Source organism: Paroedura picta, chromosome 1 (genome assembly GCF_049243985.1).
Source record: "Paroedura picta isolate Pp20150507F chromosome 1, Ppicta_v3.0, whole genome shotgun sequence".
Taxonomy (NCBI): Eukaryota; Metazoa; Chordata; class Lepidosauria; order Squamata; family Gekkonidae; genus Paroedura; species Paroedura picta.
The window spans coordinates 179,444,366-179,463,907 of NC_135369.1; the positions used below are offsets into that span (position 1 = coordinate 179,444,366).

Here is a 19,542-nt window from a genome sequence, read left to right on the forward strand (position 1 = left end):
TTGGTCTTTTCACTCTGGAAAATCTTCACAAAAGATTTAGGGAGCTATCTTGAGGTAGCAACACCGTATTCAAAGCCAAGGTGCTGGGCAGCCCTGGGTGTAAATTGCACGGAGCTTTTATTCCAACCCCAGGTCGATCAGTCCCTGCCGTCTACACAGAATGCGATTTCCGTTTTGATTTTGGGCGATTTAAATTTTCCTTCTGCAGCAAGAAGGACTGATCCGGAGTGACCCTACCTTTATTGTGAGATATCTTAAAGTGCTTTTAATGCTCAATATTTAAAAAATCGAATTGAGAAAGCAGGCTGTTTTGAATCTGGGCTTTGCTCGTGGTAGAGAACCCCTGATTGGCCAAAGCTGTGCATATGATGAGCTTACCTTAAAGGAGAAGCCCCTAATTTTTCACAACTTCTGTCAGTCTTGGATTTTTTTCTCCCTCCTCTGCCTTCTTCGATCCTCTCCCCCCTCCCCCCAAGAAAAGAAAGAGGCTCCCTGCTTGGCTCCTCCCCCCCTCCCTTCAAGAAAAGAATGAAAGAGGCTTGGCTCCCCCCTTTCTTCTGAACTACCCTAACCACGTGCAGAACATTTTCCTGTTTCAATGGGGAGGGGGGGGGAGAGGAAGACTCGAGTTCAAATCGATCTGAATTTAACAGGACTGACAATGGAATAAACAAAGTAAGTGCAGACTCTGCCCTGGACAGTGACCAGGGCAATCCCATGCAGAGTTACTTCTGTATAAGGCTACTGAAATTAACTGTATATGGAGTGGACTAAAAAAGCGTGACAGTGGTGAAGAAAAGCTGTTTTTTTGTACCATCCTTTTTACAATCCAAAGGAGTCCCAAAGTAGTTTATTATCCCTTACCCTTCCTCTCCCCAAAACAGACACCCTCTGAGGTAGGTGAGGCTGAGCGATCTCTGAGAAAACTGTGACTGACCCCAAGGTCCCCCAGCAGGCCTCATGAGTCTCAAAGCAGTTTACAAGCGCCTGCCCTTCCTTTCCCCACAACAGGTACCCCAGGAGGCAGGCACAGGTGAGAGGGCTCGGAGAGAACTGTGACTAGCTCAAAGTCATTCAGCTTGGCCTCGTGAGTCTTAAAGCAAGTTACAATTGCCTACCCTTTCCCTCCCCACAACAGTAGGTGAGGTTGACAGAACTCTGAGGGAACTGTAACTGGCCCAAGGTCACCCCGGTGGCTGCAGTGGGGAATCAAGCCCGATTCTCCAGATTAGTAGCCACTGCTTTTAACCATTACACCCAGGGAATGAAAATTACCAAAATGTTCACATAGTCCAGGGGTGGCCAAACTGTGGCTCTCCAGATGTCCATGGACTACAATCTCCTTGAGCCCCTGCCAGCACATGCCATCCCCTGCCACAGTCTATGTTCTCAGCAATTTATGGCATTGAGGAAGTCTGACATTCCATCCAGGCTTGGGGACCACCAGAAAGCCAGCAGACACTTCTGAAATTCTGCAGAGCTCAAGTGAAAAAGGAGTTTGTGCTGACTGGCTCAGAGTAGAAGCGCTGAACGTCCAAGAGAAATAAAGGAAACCTTGGCAGCCGAAAGCCAGTCTGTGGTTTTGAAATTTGGAACACATAGGTGTTGCATGTGATGCCGATCAAGGTGACCACACAACTGCCCTGCCATCATGACACCTGGATCCGCTACCCACAGGCCCATCTACGAGTGATCCTCATCTGGCTGCCTTCAATATTCTGAGGATAGTACTACAGAAGGTGGTATAAAGGTCAAGTTTCGGGTTGGTGGCAGAAAGGTCTTACAGTGACCCCTCAAGGGGTTTTCAAGGCAAGAGACGGTCAGTGGTGGTCTGTCTTTGCCTGCATCTGTGCGGCCACTCTGGACTTCCTTTGGGGTCACCTATCCAGGTCCTGAACACAACTAACCCCACTTAGCTTCCCCGATCTGGTTAGCCTGGGCCATCTGGATCAAGAGTGAGGATACAGTTCTATAACTACAGCCCTTCACTTCCCCTCCTTTGCAGTTATTAAAACGAGGACCACGAGACAATGTTGCCATTAATAAACACAGTTGTCACACACTCATAACAGGTGTTAATCATCCAGGTGGTGTTAATCACTGAGGCCAACCCAAGCGATTACACATTAACAGCTCGCTGGAACGAGCCATTAATGCCTCGGGAGAAGCGCACGGCCAACAGAGCAGCAACCGGACAAAGAATTCGCACACAAACCTAGGCTCAAGCTCGGATGAGCTGCGGGACAATTCTGCGGACAGGCACTGGAAACCTTTTATTGTCAGCTTCATGCCAGCCAGTGGAGTACAGGTGATTTGGCAGCCTTCTGAATAACCATTCAGAATTGGCTGGAGCTGAGGCTGAGGTGCGTCTCTGCTGAGGCACAGGCATCTCCTCCCTCCTTTTTGCATCCTAAAGCTGTGGCTGGAGAGTTCGAAGGTACCCCTTCCCTCATTAAAGAAGGAAGATGTGTAAATCTGATAGGAAAGCCCAAGCACTGGCATGCTCAAAATCATTTTTATTCAGATTTTTTTTTTCACTGGCAGGACTCAGGCAGTCTTTTGGGTCTTCTTGAGCCTGAGGCTGACTCATTTACAGAAACCTAAGGATGTTCAGAAAAATCAACAGTTTTGCACTGCCTCGGGGCCATACTAAATGTTACAGTATTTCGGCCCCCAAAGCTGTTCTGGCAGCTGAAAGGTGCTGGGGGGGGGGGGGTTGGGATGATTGGTCCTGCTGTGCTGAAGGACTGATTGGGCCCAATGCAATGCGCAGAAGAGCGGCACCATGTGAATTTGGAATGTATGCACCTTCTCATGGAAGAGAAACTCAGGCGAATTCCTTTGAATGTGGAAGCACAAATCATAGTGACATTAAGCTTAGCGCCGAATATCTGAAACCTTCCCGTGTCAGAATTTGGCCCCACATCCTTCCTGAAGCAACAGATTTTACACTCCCTGCCTTGTTTAACTGGGCATAGCTCAGAATTACAGTGGCACAACACATTTGATTAAGTTAAACATCAAGTATCCAATCGTTACGCATGACCCCCTTGCATGGATTTTTTAAAAAATCCACAAGGGAGATTGCATAAAACTACAGTACATGTTTCTGCAAGGCTTTTTTAAAAAGATAAAATATGAAATGTTTGCATCTGCATAGATATTATTGTTAAAATATGAAATGACCATGACAGCTGTTACACCCCAAAATGATAACTACAGAATCACAGAATCATAGAGTTGGAAGGGGCCATACATGCCATCTAGTCCAACCCCCTGCTCAACGCAGGATCAGCCCTAAGCATCCTAAAGCAATGGAGTGGGGTGCAGGGAGCCGGCCATGAAGAAAAACACTGTGGGTGGGGCAATTAGGCAGGGGACGTAAAAACAAAGTGGGTGTTTGGATGAGAAGGACTGGGGAGATTTGGAGGGTGGTCGATGGACCGTGGAAGGAGAAGCAATGGAGCTGGGTGGAGGAAATATAATCAACAAGAGGTGGAACCAACGAAGGAAAGAATGAGATCTTCCCTGCCCCATGAAGACTCACAGATCTCCCTCTTGTGGAACTCTGAATGCCAAAAGTTCCGTATTGGAAGGAATCGCCCTCGTTCCACAGCATCATAGCCCAATGGAGCAATGCGTGAGCAAAGGCTTTTTACACATTTTACTCATGCAAAGAAGATCACGTGGGTAGTTGGGTTGGTCTCAAACAGCAGCACAGTTTGAGATCCGCAGCTCCTTGAAGACCAACCAAGCTTCATTCAAGGCATATATGCTTTTGTGTGCATGCCCAGTTTCTTAGATACAATGAAATGAAACGCTACCTATTAAGTATAGACTGGCAAGTCTCATTCATTCATTCATTCATTCATTCATTCATTCATTCATTCATTCATTCATAGTCCGCCTTCCTCCATGGACTCAAGGCGAATCACATAATAACACTCCATAAAACCCCATAAAATCCCCTTGAAAACCTTGAAACTATAAAGATCACCAACACAAGAGGGTAGAAAGCAAAATCTCCGGCCGACACACAACTGTCCACAAAGGGGTTCGTCAGATGGAATAGTATAGCCTGAGGGAGCCCATTTGATCTTAACAAACTCAACCTCAACCGAGGATCTGGCAGAAGAGCTCTGTTTTACAGGTCCTGTGGAACTCTGACAGCTCCGTCAGGGCCCTCAGCTCTCCCTGGAGCTCATTCCACCAGAGAGGGGCCAGGACCAAGAAGGCCCAGGCTTGGATCAAGGCCAGGCATATCTCTCTGGGGCCCGGGACCACTAAAAGATTAGTACCCGCAGAGCGAAGAGCCTTGCAGGGAGTATAAGCAGAGAAGCAGTCCCTCAGATAGGCAGGGCCCTAGTGCATATGGCCTTAAAGGTCAGAACCAAAGCCTTGAACTTAATCCGGGCCATATCTGGTAACCAATTGTATCTGAAGAAGTGTGCATGCACACAAAAGCCGATGTCTTGAATAAAACTTGGTTAGTCTTCAAAGTGCCCCTGGACTCAAACTTAGTTCTATAGATCAGGGGTGGCCGAACTGTAGTTCTCCAGATGCCCATGGACTACAATTACCATGACCCCCTGCCAGCACTGCATCCTGGCAGGGGCTCAGGGTAATTGTACTCCATGGACATCTGGAGAGCCACAGTTTGGCCACCCCTGCTATAGACAATGTGTTGACCTTATTTTTAAAAGCAGAGCACTAACATATCTGCAAGGACTGCTAAAAAGGACTCAGCAGAAGTGCCGTACACTGAGGGCATCCCTTGGGCGGTGGGGGGCTCACCTGTTTTGGGTTCTTCCAGTGGCTCAGTGTTCACCATCAGATGGGCTACTGCAGGTGAAGGCAATTTGGGCAAGGGCATGGACTCTGTGGAAGGAAAAGCAAAGCACTCAGGGAAAGGAGAAATGCCGGAAGCAACACCCTGAGTGGGTACTTTGAGACTGAAAGGCCCTGCTAAAAATCCGAAGCTGCAATGTAAAGGAAGATCTCTTGTTCTTACCAAAGAGAGAACAGGCCCCATTCAACGTACGTGGATGGAAAATCTGGAGAACAATGGCCGAATGGGATTCAGTTTTCACGGGGGCAATCTCAAAATAAATAAATAAATAAATAAAAGCCCCAGGGCAACACTCAGGTCCGGTTGTGCTTAGATAAAGTCAGAAAATTTTTAAAATGAGTCTTGGTTTCCAGCTGGGGAAATTAGTCACAGATGTCTAATGAACTCAGCAGTTGAACCTTAGATTATACAGCAGCCAAAAAAATAACGGTGTGGGTTTTTCCCCACCCCCCAATCCCGTGCCCTTTAAGAAGTAGTTCCTAGTCCAAAGTGCTGCAGCTACTTGGATTGTTTCTATTTTTCTTCATGCCCTTTCCTCCAGAAAGCTCAGGGCCCTGTGCATAGTCCTATCCCATTTCATCCCGTAAGGTAAGTTTCACCCGGTAAACCTCCTCCCCCATAGTTCAGTGGGGGTGTAAACCTGGTCCACCTACCCTCCCCATTGAACGGACCCTGGAACTGCGCCATCGCATTGACACCATGGAAGCATGAGTCACTTCTTTCTCCTGTGGAAAACTAAGCTCTCAGAAAGCACAATTGCTTAAGAAATTCACTCTTCACTGTCTAGACTCGTAAGAGTGGCCAATCTGTGGTTTCCAGATGTTCATGGTCTACAATTACCATGAGCCCCTGGATGTCCTTGTAGAACAAGGACATATGGAAAGCCACAGTTTGGCCACCCCTGGTCTGGAGCATCTCTAGAATTAATTGGGAGCTGTTTCTCCGCAGCTTCCAACTCTTTCTGGATGAGCATTTCTGAATCTCCAACACTTTCTGGATGGGCATTTCTGAATCTCCAACTCTTTCTGGCTGGGCATTTCGGAATCTCCAACTCTTTCTGGGTGGGAATTTCTGAATCCCCAACTCTTTCTGGCTGGGCATTTCTGAATCTCCAACTCTTTCTGGCTGGGCATTTCTGAAACCCCAGCTCTTTCTGGGTGGGAATTTCTGAATCCCCAACTCTTTCTGGGTGGGCATTTCTGACTCTCCAACTCTTTTTGGTTGGGCATTTCTGAATCTTCAGCTCTTTCTGAATGGGCATTTCAGCCAAGCTGGGAGCCTATTCCCACTAGTCCCTGTACGCAGCTTGTGTGGCTGCAAATGCTCCCACCAAAAGCAAACTCACTTGTGCTAAATGTTCCTGTGAAGGTTGATCTGGCCTGTGCATTGAGGTAGCCCGTGACCAGGACATGGTATTTCTGTCCACTCCCGAGGCCACCAATGACTCGTTCAGTGCCAGTTAAGTTGAGCTTCAGAACTAAAGAGTGGTCATGTGCCAAGGTGAGGGTGATGTCATAGATGGCGGCGTGTTGAGGCTCAGGGTCCACCCAGTGCAGCTTGGCGCTGTTTTCGGTGATATCCGTGACTTGGACTTCACCCACATGCTTTGCTACTGTAGGAAAAAGAAGTGACAAGTTATTGGAGGATTCAAAGAAAGCCCTCAACTTCTGGCAAAAAAGAAAGAAAGAGATAAGCCACAATCACACATAAAATCCAGACTGATAGGTCTTAGGACTTGAGTCCCCGATTAAACACAAACATTTTTATGTGTATATAAAAACTGCTCACAGAAAACTGGCATAGCAGGGAAGACGTGTCTTTATGATGGTTTTAAAATTATCCCCTTCATTTTTCTAGTTAGTTTCTTTGTATTTAGCACAGTGGTCCCTAACCTTTCTGAGCCTCTGGGTATCTTTTGGATTTTGATACAGGATAGTGGGCACAACCACAAAATGGCCACCACGGGAGGCAGAGTCAGTCACAAAATGGCTGCCGAAGGAGGCGGAGCCACACAGAAACACACATAGGCAGTCTGGGCCTTGTGTATCTGGGACCACCTGTTCCAGTATGCCCAGAAGAAGACTACGATCTTCTAGTACAGGGATTCCTGGGAGCTCCGGAGGGGGTCCAAGGCCTTTCCCCTCCTACCTTAATGGACAGAGCCAAGCTACCCACCACATGGCTTGGAGAGTAGGGTATGGGTGTAAAAATCAAATGGGGGATAGTTGATTGTCTTGTGGCATGTGTGTGCCATTGTTTTAAGGCAATGTTTGGTGGACGGGCCGTAGTAGTAGTAAGTTGTGGGGGGAGTGAAAGGAGGGCAAAGGGTGGTGGTGTCACATCTGATGACATGTCACTTCCAGGAGGCATGGCAGGGAGGCGTGGCCAGTTGACATCCCTTCTGGAAACCCTCGAAGTGTGAAAACTGAGTTCAGATGTTCCTTCACAGACAAAAGTTTGAAAAAGGCTGCTTTAATACCAACATGTTGGTGGCCCCTGGACCAAAAGAAGTACGACTGGCCTCCACCAAAGCCAGAACTTTTTCGGCCTTCACTTCAGCCGGGTGGAATCAGCTGCAAGCAGAGATCTGGGCCCTGACAGAACTAATTCTGCAGGGCCTGTAAAACAGGATGATTGGTTGAGGCCAGAACAACTAAATAACATTGCAGGGGCCTCCCTGATTGGAGCACTATGGGATATTTGTTGTTTTTACTGTGTTAGTTGTTGTTGTTGCTAGATGCAAAGTCGTGTCCGACCCATCGCGACCCCATGGACAATGATCCTCCAGGCCATCCTGTCCTCTACCATTCCCCGGAGTCCATTTAAGTTCGCACCAACTTCTTCAGTGACTCCATCCAGCCACCTCATTCTCTGTTGTCCTTCTTTTGCCCTCGATCGCTCCCAGCATTAGGCTCTTCTCCAGGGAGTCCTTCCTTCTCATGAGGTGACCAAAGTATTTGAGTTTCATCTCCAGGATCTGGCCTTCTAAAGAGCAGTCAGGGATGATCTCCTCTAGGACTGACCGGTTTGTTCGCCTTGCAGTCCAAGGGACTCACAAGAGTCTTCTCCAGCACCAGAGTTCAAAAGCCTCAATTCTTTGATGCTCGGCCTTCCTTATGGTCCAACTTTCACAGCCATTCATGACTGGGAATACCATAGCCTTGACTAAACACACTTTTGTTGGCAGGGTGATGTTACTGTGTTTATTGTGTTTTAACCAGAATTTTAATATGTTGTAAACAGCCCCAAGGAAACCAAAACGGGGATAGTGTTTTCAAGAGAAAAAAAAAAGCAACAAAACTAACCGACAAGAAGAAGAAGAAGAAGAAGAAGAAGAAGAAGAAGAAGAGTTGGTTCTTATATGTCGCTTTTCTGTACCCCAAGGAGTCTCAAAGAGGCTTACATTTGCCATCCCTTTCCTCTCCCCACAACAGACACCCTGTGAGGGAGGTGAGGCTGAGAGAGCCCTGATATTACAGAAAAAGAGGAGTTGGTTCTTATATGCCGCTTTTCTCTCTACCCAAAGAAGTCTCAGAGTGGATTACATTCGCCTTACAAGTAGTTAGGACCCAAAAGGTTAGGTGTCCACAATATAAAATCAAATTATATTTTTACTGTGCACAACTTATAAAGTTAAAAAATTAAAAACAGAGACAAAGCCTATAAGCTAATCATTGAAATCACATACATGCGTTGTCCCATGCTAGACCCAATGTGTTTAACCCTACAATGTGTCTTCCTCAGAGGCCTGATCCTAAACTCTCATATAGTACAGTAGAGCCAGTGAGATTTTCAAAAATTCAATTAAAATGGAACTGACACACTCACAAAAAAACATCTGACACACACACCAGAACCTCTTAGCAACCATAGAGAAAGAGACTTGTACTTGATAAATGGACATCTTCTATCAGTTCCATTTTATTCATAGAGAATAAATTGATTTTTAAAAATCTCACAGGCTGCATTCTCTACTGTATCACATGTGTGTTCACGATTAGGCCTCTGAGGAAGACTCATTTTGGGGTCAAAATGCGTTAGGTCTAGCATTGCCTGGTGCATATTATGTGATTTCAATGGTTAGGCTTAGTCTATGTTTTAACTTTTGAACTTTACAAGTTGTGCACAATAAATGTTAATATAATTTGATTATTGATATTTTGTAAACAGCCCCAAGCCTGTCTGCAGGGAGGGGCAGTCTAAAAATTCAACGGATAAATTTATATGCTACTTTTTTCTACCAGAAGGAGTCTCAAAGCAGCTTACAATCTCCTTCTCTTTCCTCTCCCCGCAACAGACACCCTGTGAGGGAGGTGAAGCTGAGAGAGCCCTGATATTACTGAAGAAGAAGGAGGAGGAGGAGGAGATGGCTTTTATGTGCCACTTTTCTCTACTCAAAGGAGTCTCAAAGCGGCTTATAGTTGCTTCCCCTTTCCTCTCCCCACAACAGACACCCTGTGAGGGAGGTGAAGCTGAGAGAGCCCTGATATTACTGAAGAAGAAGAACAAGAACAAGAAGGAGGAGGAGGAGGAGTTGGCTTTTATGTGCTGCTTTTCTCTACCCAAAGGAGTCTCAGAGTGGCATACAGTCGCCTTCCCTTTCCTCTCCCCACAACAGACACCTTGTGAGGTGGGTGAGGCTGAGAGAGCCTTATTATTACAGCTCGGTCAGAACAGCTTTATCAGTGCCGTGGCGAGTCCATTGTCACCCAGCTGGCTGCATGTGGTGGAGCACAGAATGAAACCCGGCTTGCCAGATTAGAAGCCTCCATTCTTCACCATTACACCACTACACCAAGCTGGAACTTCAAATACATTCTCCGATCTCAAAAACTTATACTCAGAACATTTTGCTGGTAGTATTGGAGTACAGCAGACCGACAAAGAGACCCCCTGAAACTATCTTAATGTTCAATGAGAAGCCATGGTAGCCATTTCGTTACGGCACTTGGTGGCACCAGGAAATCTGTAGGCTGATACTACGTTGTGCCACAGGCCTGACGTTGGGAACCCCTCACTCAATGCATCATGAAACCTGGAGGATCGGTTAGATTTAATGCAGAAGAACTGGTGGTCTTTAAGTAGCAGATGGACAGATCCTCCTCATGGATGTTTAGGCTGATCCTGCATTGAGCAGGGGGTTGGGCTCGGTGGCCTGTATGTCTCCTTCCAACTCTGTGATGCTAGGGCAAAGGTCTGAATGCTTGATACAAAAGAAGAATGGTGTATAAATTAAAGGATTCAAACAAGGAAAATGTCAGACTCAGCGGACTGGTAAGACTATTGCCTCAGTTATGCTGGATGAAGGCCATGGGTTGGATCCAGATGTAACTGGCAATTTCCAATGCTTCCCCCTTCATGGTGCAGGTTCCCGTCTCAATATGCTGCACTGGGATGGTAGAGGCAGGAAAGCTCCAATTTTGCTCATGGCTGTTTTAGCCTGGATCAAACCCATCATCTCAACTAATTTGCAAATGAATTAGCTTGATTTATTGGCATTTTAAAGGTAAAGGTATCCCCTGTGCAAGCACCAAGTCATGTCTGACCCTTGGGGTGACGCCCTCTAGCGTTTTCATGGCAGACTCAATACGGGGTGGTTTGCCAGTGCCTTCCCCAGTCATTACTGTTTACCCCCCAGCAAGCTGGGTACTCATTTTACCGACCTCGGAAGGATGGAAGGCTGAGTCAACCTTGAGCCGGCTGCTGGGATTGAACTCCCAACCTTATGGGCAGAAAGCTTCAGACAGCATATCGCTGCCTTACCACTCTGCGCCACAAGAGGCTCTTTTTGGCATTTTAGGGGAAGTTAAATTGGATTATCATTTCGAAATGCTCCACGTTGTAGGAAGGCAATTCAGAGAAAGGATATATGAGTTAACTAAATAATGTAGAATATCCCGAATCAATCATTTTATTTCGACTTAATTTGGAGCAGATCTATGGGAGAACCTTTCCCAAACTTTATATTCCTGAGAACTTTGTGGAAACCAGTCATAAACATGAGATATTTATCTTGAGAACGGTAATGAAAAACAACGTCCTTGTTCAAATTAAAGGGTTTGCAAGAACATCTGTTCTTCGGCAAATTGCTCTCCCAATCCAGTAATTTAACATTTGCACTCCATTTGCACATCAAGGAGCTTCCTTAGGTTCACTTAATCATAATGAATTCAAACATGTATATTTCACACATGACATGCCTTTATGAAGGAGTTTTACTTGACTTACTTAAAATAATGACTTCCCCAAGCACAGGACTGAAATGAATCAAGAGCATCCAAGATAGATTCAAATGAGTAGCTGTGTTGGACTCAAGTAGCACAAGAGCCAGTTTGGGGTAGTGGTTAGGAGTGCAGACTTCTAATCTGGCATGCCGGGTTCGATTCTGCACCCCCCCACATGCAGCCAGCTGGGTGACCTTGGGCTCGTCACGGCACTGATAAAACTGTTCTGGCTGAGCAGTGATATCAGGGCTCTCTCAACCTCACCTCCCTCACAGGGTGTCTGTTGTGGGGAGAGGAAAGGGAAGGCGAATGTAAGCCGCTTTGAGATTCCTTCGGGTAGAGAAAAGCAGCATATAAGAACCAACTCTTCTTCTTCTTCTTCTTCTTCTTCTTCTTCTTCTTCTTCTTCTTCTTCTTCTTCTTCCAGTAGCACATTTAAGACCAACAAAGATTTATTCGAGGTGTGAGCTTTCGAGTGCTTGAATAAATCTTTGTTGGTCTTAAAGGTACTACTGGACTCTGATTTTATTGACCATCCAGGCTAAGGTTTGCATGGTAAAATGGATGCAGAACTTTGATGAAAAGGTTTCCATGGATGTGTGGGAACAGCTTTGGTTCAAAACTATCAAATTAATCAAATGTCAGTGACTGAGGGAGAACTGGGATAGAATGTTCTGCAAGGGGTACCTAACAGCAGAATGTCAAATGGATTGGATGGAATTTGTTGGAAATGCTATGAGACTTTGGGTTCCTTTTTTTACATGTGGCGGTCTTGCAAAATAGTCAGAGCGTTTCAGATTAAAATGCATGGGAAATTAAAGAGAATTTGAAATGTGAAGTTTCCATTAGACCCCAAAACTATGTTGTTGGGTATTTTTCCTGTTATTTGCAAGAGTATTTTTCTTTTATGTCTCAACTGCAGCCAGGCCACTAGTCGCCTCAAGATGGAAGAGACAAGATCCGCCAGACCTGGATTCATGGCTGGAGAAGCTGAAGGAGTTTGCAATAATGGCAAAACTGACTAACCTAGACCCATTCTGGCTGGAGATGGCCACACTGGGTGGCCACCGGTTCTTTGCAACGGGGCATTTAGCCCTGCCGCTTCCCAGGTCTAGGCGGAGGAAGATTTTCCCTGCCGAACCTGGTCCGTCCCGGATTCAGTCTCCCCAGAAGGCCAGCATTACTTCCGTCTTGTCTTGTTCTTCCTTAGCCTCCTGACGACAGCTTCAAAACTTTTCCTATTCAATATCCTAAGAAAATGCATTAAGACAGAAAATTGTACATACCTTCCAGTTTTTCTGTTGTTGTTGTTGTTGTTGGTATTGTTGTTGGTTTTGTTGTTGTAGCTTTTGTTGTTGTAGCTTTTGTTGTTGGCTTTGTTGTTGGTTTTGTTGTAGTGGGGGCAGCAGTAACATTGTTTGGAATGTTTCTGTTTGAACAAACAAAAAATTATGGATATGAATATAAGGCTTTGCAGGTCATCAAATTGCTTGTAGCTTACTTGCTGCCGCCATAAACAGTAACTACTTAGGGGGGCTTTGTTCACTATAATCAGGTCTAGGTTGCCGTGTGGGCAACTCCCCTCAAAGTTGGTGCTCCCCATCTCCTATTCAATGGAGCGGCAGAGGGGAAATTGATAGACAGGGGTCCACAACCCTTTTTGAGTCTGTGGGTATGTTTGGAATTATGACAGAGTGGGGGGGGGGGAAGGGATGGGCACAAACTGAACCACAAAGCAGAATGTGTCACAAATATTGCCCGCATTGTAGTTTGCGAACCAAAGTTCATGATGGGCATATCATCAGAAATTTTTAAAGCAGTTCATGGTGGTTCATGAGCAGAGCAGAAAGAAGGGGATTAAAGGGACCCCCATTTAAACACATTTTCTGCCCCACCCCAAGCTGCAAGAACAGTTGAGTGGCGAGACCAGGGGGAGCTCCTGCTGCTCAGCTGTTTCTGGGCTGCCTTGTGTAATCCCTTTAAGGTTTAAAGGAACTGCACACAACAGCCCCAAACACCTGAGTGGTGTGGGCTTCTCCCTGCTGCTCAGCTGTTTTCTGCCCAAAAACGGATTGCAGTCTCTATCAATGGGATTTGCAGGGCCATGAGCCACAAACTGGTTTGCAAACAAACTTCCTGGTACATTTTGTGATTCGGTTTGTGGCTTGCCCATAAAACATAAACCAACATGAACTGCTGTGACTCTGAGGAAAGGAAAGTTAAGAGCCTCCACTCTGGGGGAAATACTGAGGTCGCCAAACAGCCAAATATTGTGCCATAGTACGAAGTACGATAAAGTACGATAAAACTATGTTATTACAAATTTGCCCTAGGTAATCTTGACATGTTTTTATAGCTTTACAATGTTTTAAATGTTTGATTTATAAATGTTTTTATTGTTGGACATTTGTAGATTGCCATGATTATGGTTTTGGAAGTTGTGTGAGTCCTGGAGCTGGCCTGGAGCCATATGTCAATAAATCTAATCGAAAAGAAAGGTATGAACTGCTATGTTCCGGCTCGTGCCCACATCTAGGGGTGGGTGCAGTCGCAAAATGGATACTGCAAGAGGTTGAGCCACATACCCAGCAGAACATCAAGTGCAGGGAGAAGAGGAGCAACTCAAGAGGAGCGGTTTAAGGCGGGGCTAAGTGTGCAGGCTCCACCCCCTCCAAAGCCCAGAAACCACAAGAGAACTCACTCATGCTTGGAAGGGGGAACAATAGAAGTGGGGAATTCCCTAGCATGTAGCTGAGTCCATTACAGAAGGAAGCGAAAGGCCACAGTTCTCTTCTGGAGCTCCTGCAGACCCCTGGCTAGGAAACCCTACCGTAAACTAACAGCTGCTGGAAGATGGGGCTTCTCTTCATGTAGGTGCCTTAATTTTCTTCCCACCAAGAAAATTAGACAAATGTAAATTCATATTTGTTGCCACAGTAATAACGCCACCATGACCCTAGATGACGTTCTCTCTGTCACAGACAGGTAACGCATGCATTTCACCTGAACTTGGGAACAAAGCAACTATTCCTCCCCTCCACCCCCTGAAATCCCATTCCACTTACACTGGTCTCTGGACAATTTTTTTAACTGGCTGGTCACCCTGGAACCAATCGCATTGTTTCCTGACATCTGGAGACAGGTAGAAAGCATTCTCACCTAAAAAAAGAAGTATTTTGTTTTTAAACTGTCGTTTACCAAAACATGTTACAGAGAAACTAACAATAATTTTCTGAAAAAATTTTTGGCACGTCTGGTAGCTTTCATATTTCATATAGCTGTGTATGACGTTTGTACTCTCTTTACCTGATCAGATAGGATTTTGGGCACCAGGGGCACTGACCATTTAGGATGCTTTTGCTGTGATCTGTAGCGGCTGAGCGGGCATTTTAGGGGCACCTCATTAAGCTCACCAGCTAGGGCTGCCAGCTCTGGGTTGGGAAATTAGGCATGGAGCTGGGAGTGGGCGGGATTTAGGGCAGGAAGGGACCTCCGTGGCGTGTAATGCCATAGAGTTCTCCCTCCAAAGCAGCCATTTCTCCCAGGGGAACTGATTTCTTTAGTCTAGAGATGAGCTGCAATTCCAGGGGATCTCCAGGCCCCATTTGGAGACTGGCAATCCTATCGCTAGCAGTGCCCATCTCAGCAGTAAATCAGTATACATCTCCAGAACTGAAAAACCTCTTAGCTCAGCAAATTTCTGACTCCAACACCTAAGTGCATTTCCACTTTGGCAAGAGATTAAACACAACTAAATCCCCAGGTTTCCATGGTAGTTTGTGAAGGTGGTATGGTACAACATAGAGAACTCCCCGCCCCCTTTCAGTCTACAAGCTATGCTCCAGAACTGGATGCCTAAGAGCTCATTAGCGTCAATTTGCTGACGCTCAAAAGGAAGGAAGAAAGAATTCTGATAAAATTAACAAGTACAAAGAGGGGAGCGTTTTTAGCTTACATCTTCAAGACAGAAGCGGAAACGGTTGACTGTGGGAGGGATTAGGCATTTAAAAGCCCTGAGCCTAAATACACACCATTTCTGTTTACACAGATGGATTTAGGACAAGTTTGACAACAATTACGTGGTGTGGGGGGGAGAGAAACCCTGGAACACTTTTAAGAACTTTCACCTTGTTGTTGGATTCTAGGATCACAACATTTGTGGCAACTTTAAGCACTGAGTTTCCAGATGCTAAACACTCCAGGCGTTGAGCCTTCACCAGCAAGCATAATGATACAAGCGCATGATATAAATGTGACAACCAATCTAAAGAACTAAGACCAAAAAGTTTAATTCCCGATATAAGATTGTGTGTGCATGCAGAATTAAACTGTCATGTACTAACCCAATTGTTAGTAGTATATTTTGATGTCCTACATGCCTGATCTTTCCGGGGTCATTATTCTGGCATCCCTGGTACTCCAGGGCTGTGTATCCCCCTCCCCTTTGGCTCCCAGTTGCTGCTACATTCTCTGGGTTGCTATCTGTGTCCTTCCTGTGTTGTGCCTACAGTGCTCAGTGACCTCACTGGCTTACTGGCAATAGATGTGCGCACTAACAAAAAAATCTGGACCCCTTCTGGTTCGGAAGAATCCGCTTCAGACCATTAAAAGGACATCCAAAGCAGATGCTTCAAATCCAGCTTCGGCCATTAAAGACAATGGCGCCAATGACGTTAATGGGGAACTTAAGGTTTACAAAGTCTCCGTAGCTTGGGGGGGGGGGTTAAGTTAGAGGCTCCAAAGCTTCAGGGTAGCTTCAGGGCCCTCTTCTCTGACTCCTCACCAAGTTTCAAAAAGATTGGACCAGGGGGTCCAATTCAAGTGTCTCCCAAAGAGGGTGCCCCCATCGTACCTCCATTATATCCAAGGATGAGAAAAAATAGACGCTATTTTTTTCTCATCATTGGATATAATGGAAGCCCCTAGAATTGGAACCACTAGTCCAATCTTCTTGAAATTTTTTTTTGGGGGGGGGGGTTCTGAGAAGAGGCTCCCTAATTGGCACCTGGGTGCAAATTCTTAGTCCGGTTCTCTCTCCGATGATAAAAGCCTCGCTGCGGTGGGAATGGATTTTGGCACGCTATTTGTGTGTGAAGGTGGGAATGGGGAATTGCCTATATGAATCCTAGTTGTACCTTAGATACCTTTTTTAGCAATGCCTGCCTACTGCACAGACTCCTCACTAATGCTCTCTGTGGACTTTAATCAACAGCCAGTGGGTACTCTTTAAGAGATGCATTGGCTTGTTTTGTGCATCCCTTGGGGTTGAATCTAGGTTCGTAACCTGAACTTCACTGGTCTCGAAGATGCCACTGGTCTCAAACTCTGCTCTGGCTGGCAACCAGTTCCTCTGGAAGGCCAATAACAGGGCACAGAGGCCGAGGCCTTGCCCTGATGTGGCCTCCAGGCACAGTTGACTGCCTCTGAATGTGAAGGTTCCCTTTCACCACCCGGAAATGGTGGATTCCCTCCCCGCACTTACTGCTGATGAAAGACGGCAAGAGGTTTCCGAAGCGCAGCAGGGCCTCTTCGTGGAGCTCAGACGGCTTGTCTGCGTACTTGAAGAAGACGTCATTGGGCTCGCTGGCCAAGCCGTAGATGCTCCGGACGTTCACCTCCCTGCCGATGCCGAGGATGACAAAGAAGTACCCTTTGCATTTCGCCTCCACGACCACTCTCTGAAGGCGCTCCAGCTCCGGGTTTTTCACCTCTCCTGTTATCATCAACACAATGACTTTGAGGTCCCGGGGGTTGGGCGCCAGCTCAAAAATGTGCCTTACGGTCTGTTCGACGGCACTCGCCGGGGCCCGGGTGCCCTGCAGTTGCACCATCCGGTTGCCAATGAAATCGATCAGCCTGTCTTTGGAGCTGTAGTCGGTCAGGGACACCTCGACTTTGACGGGGGAGGCGCTCGCGTTGGAGGCGTGTTCGTAAGGGGCGTGCTGGACCACGGCGACCCGGGCGTGGTGCAAGGAGGCCTTCGGGTTGGAGCTCGTCTCCAACTGGCTGACTAGGTAGGCGATGTACTTCTTCATCTCTCGGAACTGCAGGGGAGTGGTGCTCTCCGAGCTGTCCAGGATGAAAGCCATGTCGATGTCGGCATCGGTCGGGGCGGCCCGCCTGTCTCTGCCGAAGGCGGGCCTTCGTGGGCCACAGCTGGAATCAGGATCACAGACATCTGGAAGAAGCATAACACTGTTGTGTTAGGATGATGCATAATTTCTGACTTTTGACATAGCCATAGAAAGAGGACAAAAGGTATGCATTTCCCCAAGTGGCCCAGGATCTGATACACACTTTTCTTGGTGCTTTAGGATGCTTTGGGCTGATCCTGCGTTGAGCAGGGGGTTGGACTAGATGGCCTGTATGGCCCCTTCCAACTCTATGATTCTATGATATTAGGTGGCTTCTGGGGAACCAAGAGAAAAAAGAGAAGAAGAAAAGCTGGGTTTTTTTGTATCCTGCCATTCACTACCTGAAGGAGTCTCAAAGCGGCTTACATTCGCCTTCCCTTTCCTCTCCCCAGAACAGACTCCCTGTGAGGGAGGTGGGGCTGAGAGCGCTCTGAGAGAACTGACTAGCCCAAGGTCATCCAGCCGGCTGATTGTGGAGGAAGAGTAAGATATCAAACATGGTTCTCCAGATTAGAGTCCACCGCTCTTTAAGCATGACAACAAACAGCATTTCTTCCTAGTCCTTAAGAGCATACGTGTAGAAACTACCGGCAAAAGTGGGTACAGTGTAGACTAAGGATTTACACGTAATCGGTCCAAGGAGCCTCCCCATATCACCGCTATTGAACACAACTCTGGGGGCTAAACATAGCAAGCAAGGGAGCCTGAACAGACTGTAGGACAGAGGCAATAAAAAGTTACAGCACGAAACATCGAATAAGACATATGTCAATCCTTCAGTCAGGGTTTTGACACACTGATGGGAATGGGAAAAGAGGACGGTTCGAAATGAATATAACAGCAGAAGAAAGAACCTATCCTAGGCTGTAACCAACAATTAAACAATTTAACAATGGATAAAGGTGGAAATACAGTTTATCTTATCTCTTCTTTTGATAGTAATCAAACAATCAATAGGATGTATGTGGTGCTTGAAATTGGGGCAACCAAGTTGTAAGGAAAATATGCTCTCTTTTGTACTTATGTAATAATTACTGACAAAAACGTACTAATTGTATTTTTTTATATTCAGGAAAAAGCCACTGATGAAAATGCTACATTGAAAACGGTACAAATCTTTTGGTTGTTTGATTACTATTAAAAGAAGAGATAAGATAAACTGTATTTCCACCTTTATTCATGGTTAAATTGTTTAATTGTTGATTATAGCCTACGGTAGGTTCTTTCTGGCAGTCTTCTCACTGGCAGTCTTCAAGCAAAGGTTGGATACACACTTTTCTTGGATTGCTTTAGGATGCTTTGGGCTGATCCTGTGTTGAGCAGGGGGTTGGACTAGATGGCCTGTATGGCCCCTTCCAACTCTATGATTCTGTGATTCTTCTGCTGGGAATGGAAAAGGGGCAAGGCAGCTGATGGCCCTCTAACATGGCCTCTGTTCAGGGGCCTGTACTCTGGCACACCATAAGAAGAAGAGTTGGTTCTTATATGCCGCTTTTCCCTACCCGAAGGAGTCTCAAAGCGGCTTATAGTTGCCTTCCCCTTCCTATCCCCACAACAGACACCCTGTGAGGGAGGTGAGGCTGAGAGAGCCGATATCACTGCTCGGTCAGAACAGCTTTATCAGTGCTGTGTTGAGCCCAAGGCCACCCAGCTGGCTGCATGTGGGGGAGCGCAGAATCGAACCTGGCATGCCAGATTAGAAGTCAGCACTCCTAACCACTACACCAAACTGGCTCTTTCCAGCAATGGACAAGACCCCCCTTTCACGGCCCTGAATGTGCTGTGTGATGGAAACATTTTTGACCACTGTCAGCTTCTCATAAATAGCTTTTCACGTCACAAAGGCCAACGGACAGAGCTGATCACAGTGGGATTTCAGAGTTCCTGTACAGCTAAGGGTCCCACACTAACCTTAGGGATGTCTGACCCCAGTCCCACCATGGGGGGGGGGGGAAGGGTTGTATTGCAGCGGCAAAGGAAGAGTTGCCCACGAGACTGGCTCCTAAGTTGCTCTGCAGCGTAGCTCCCGAGGGCTGAAGAAAAGTGAGCCTGCTCTTTCCTCCGCCCAATTTGCCAAGGATCAAAGGGATAAAAAGCTCCATGCATCAGGCAGCTAAAGCAAACTCATAATATCAGTTGCAGATCTGGATAACAACTGTGCAGCCACAGAAGCAGTTCATAGACCTACAGAGGAAATGAGTCCAACGTCTTACCCAGGCAGATATGGCACGTTATTACTCTTCTGATAGTTTGGTTGATCTGATCTGCGCCTCCAGAGAACGTGATCACCTGGCCGCCTAGAGAGTTGTTGGTCTGGTTCGGACAAAAGGGAAAA

General features: G+C 46.5%; 1 protein-coding gene across 1 annotated transcript in view; it reads right to left on the reverse strand.

The window, feature by feature from the left end:
- COL6A3 (collagen type VI alpha 3 chain) overlaps positions 1–19,542 on the reverse strand; it is a 164,080-nt gene that overhangs the window by 19,963 nt on the left and 124,575 nt on the right. Inside the window, exons 36-41 of the mRNA XM_077313796.1 lie at positions 19,421–19,520; positions 16,556–17,251; positions 14,139–14,232; positions 12,360–12,502; positions 6,195–6,461; positions 4,795–4,878 (exon numbers count right to left, since the gene is read on the reverse strand). Coding sequence (XP_077169911.1) covers positions 4,795–4,878; positions 6,195–6,461; positions 12,360–12,502; positions 14,139–14,232; positions 16,556–17,251; positions 19,421–19,520 — 1,384 coding nt within the window. The remainder of the gene's footprint in view (positions 1–4,794; positions 4,879–6,194; positions 6,462–12,359; positions 12,503–14,138; positions 14,233–16,555; positions 17,252–19,420; positions 19,521–19,542) is intronic.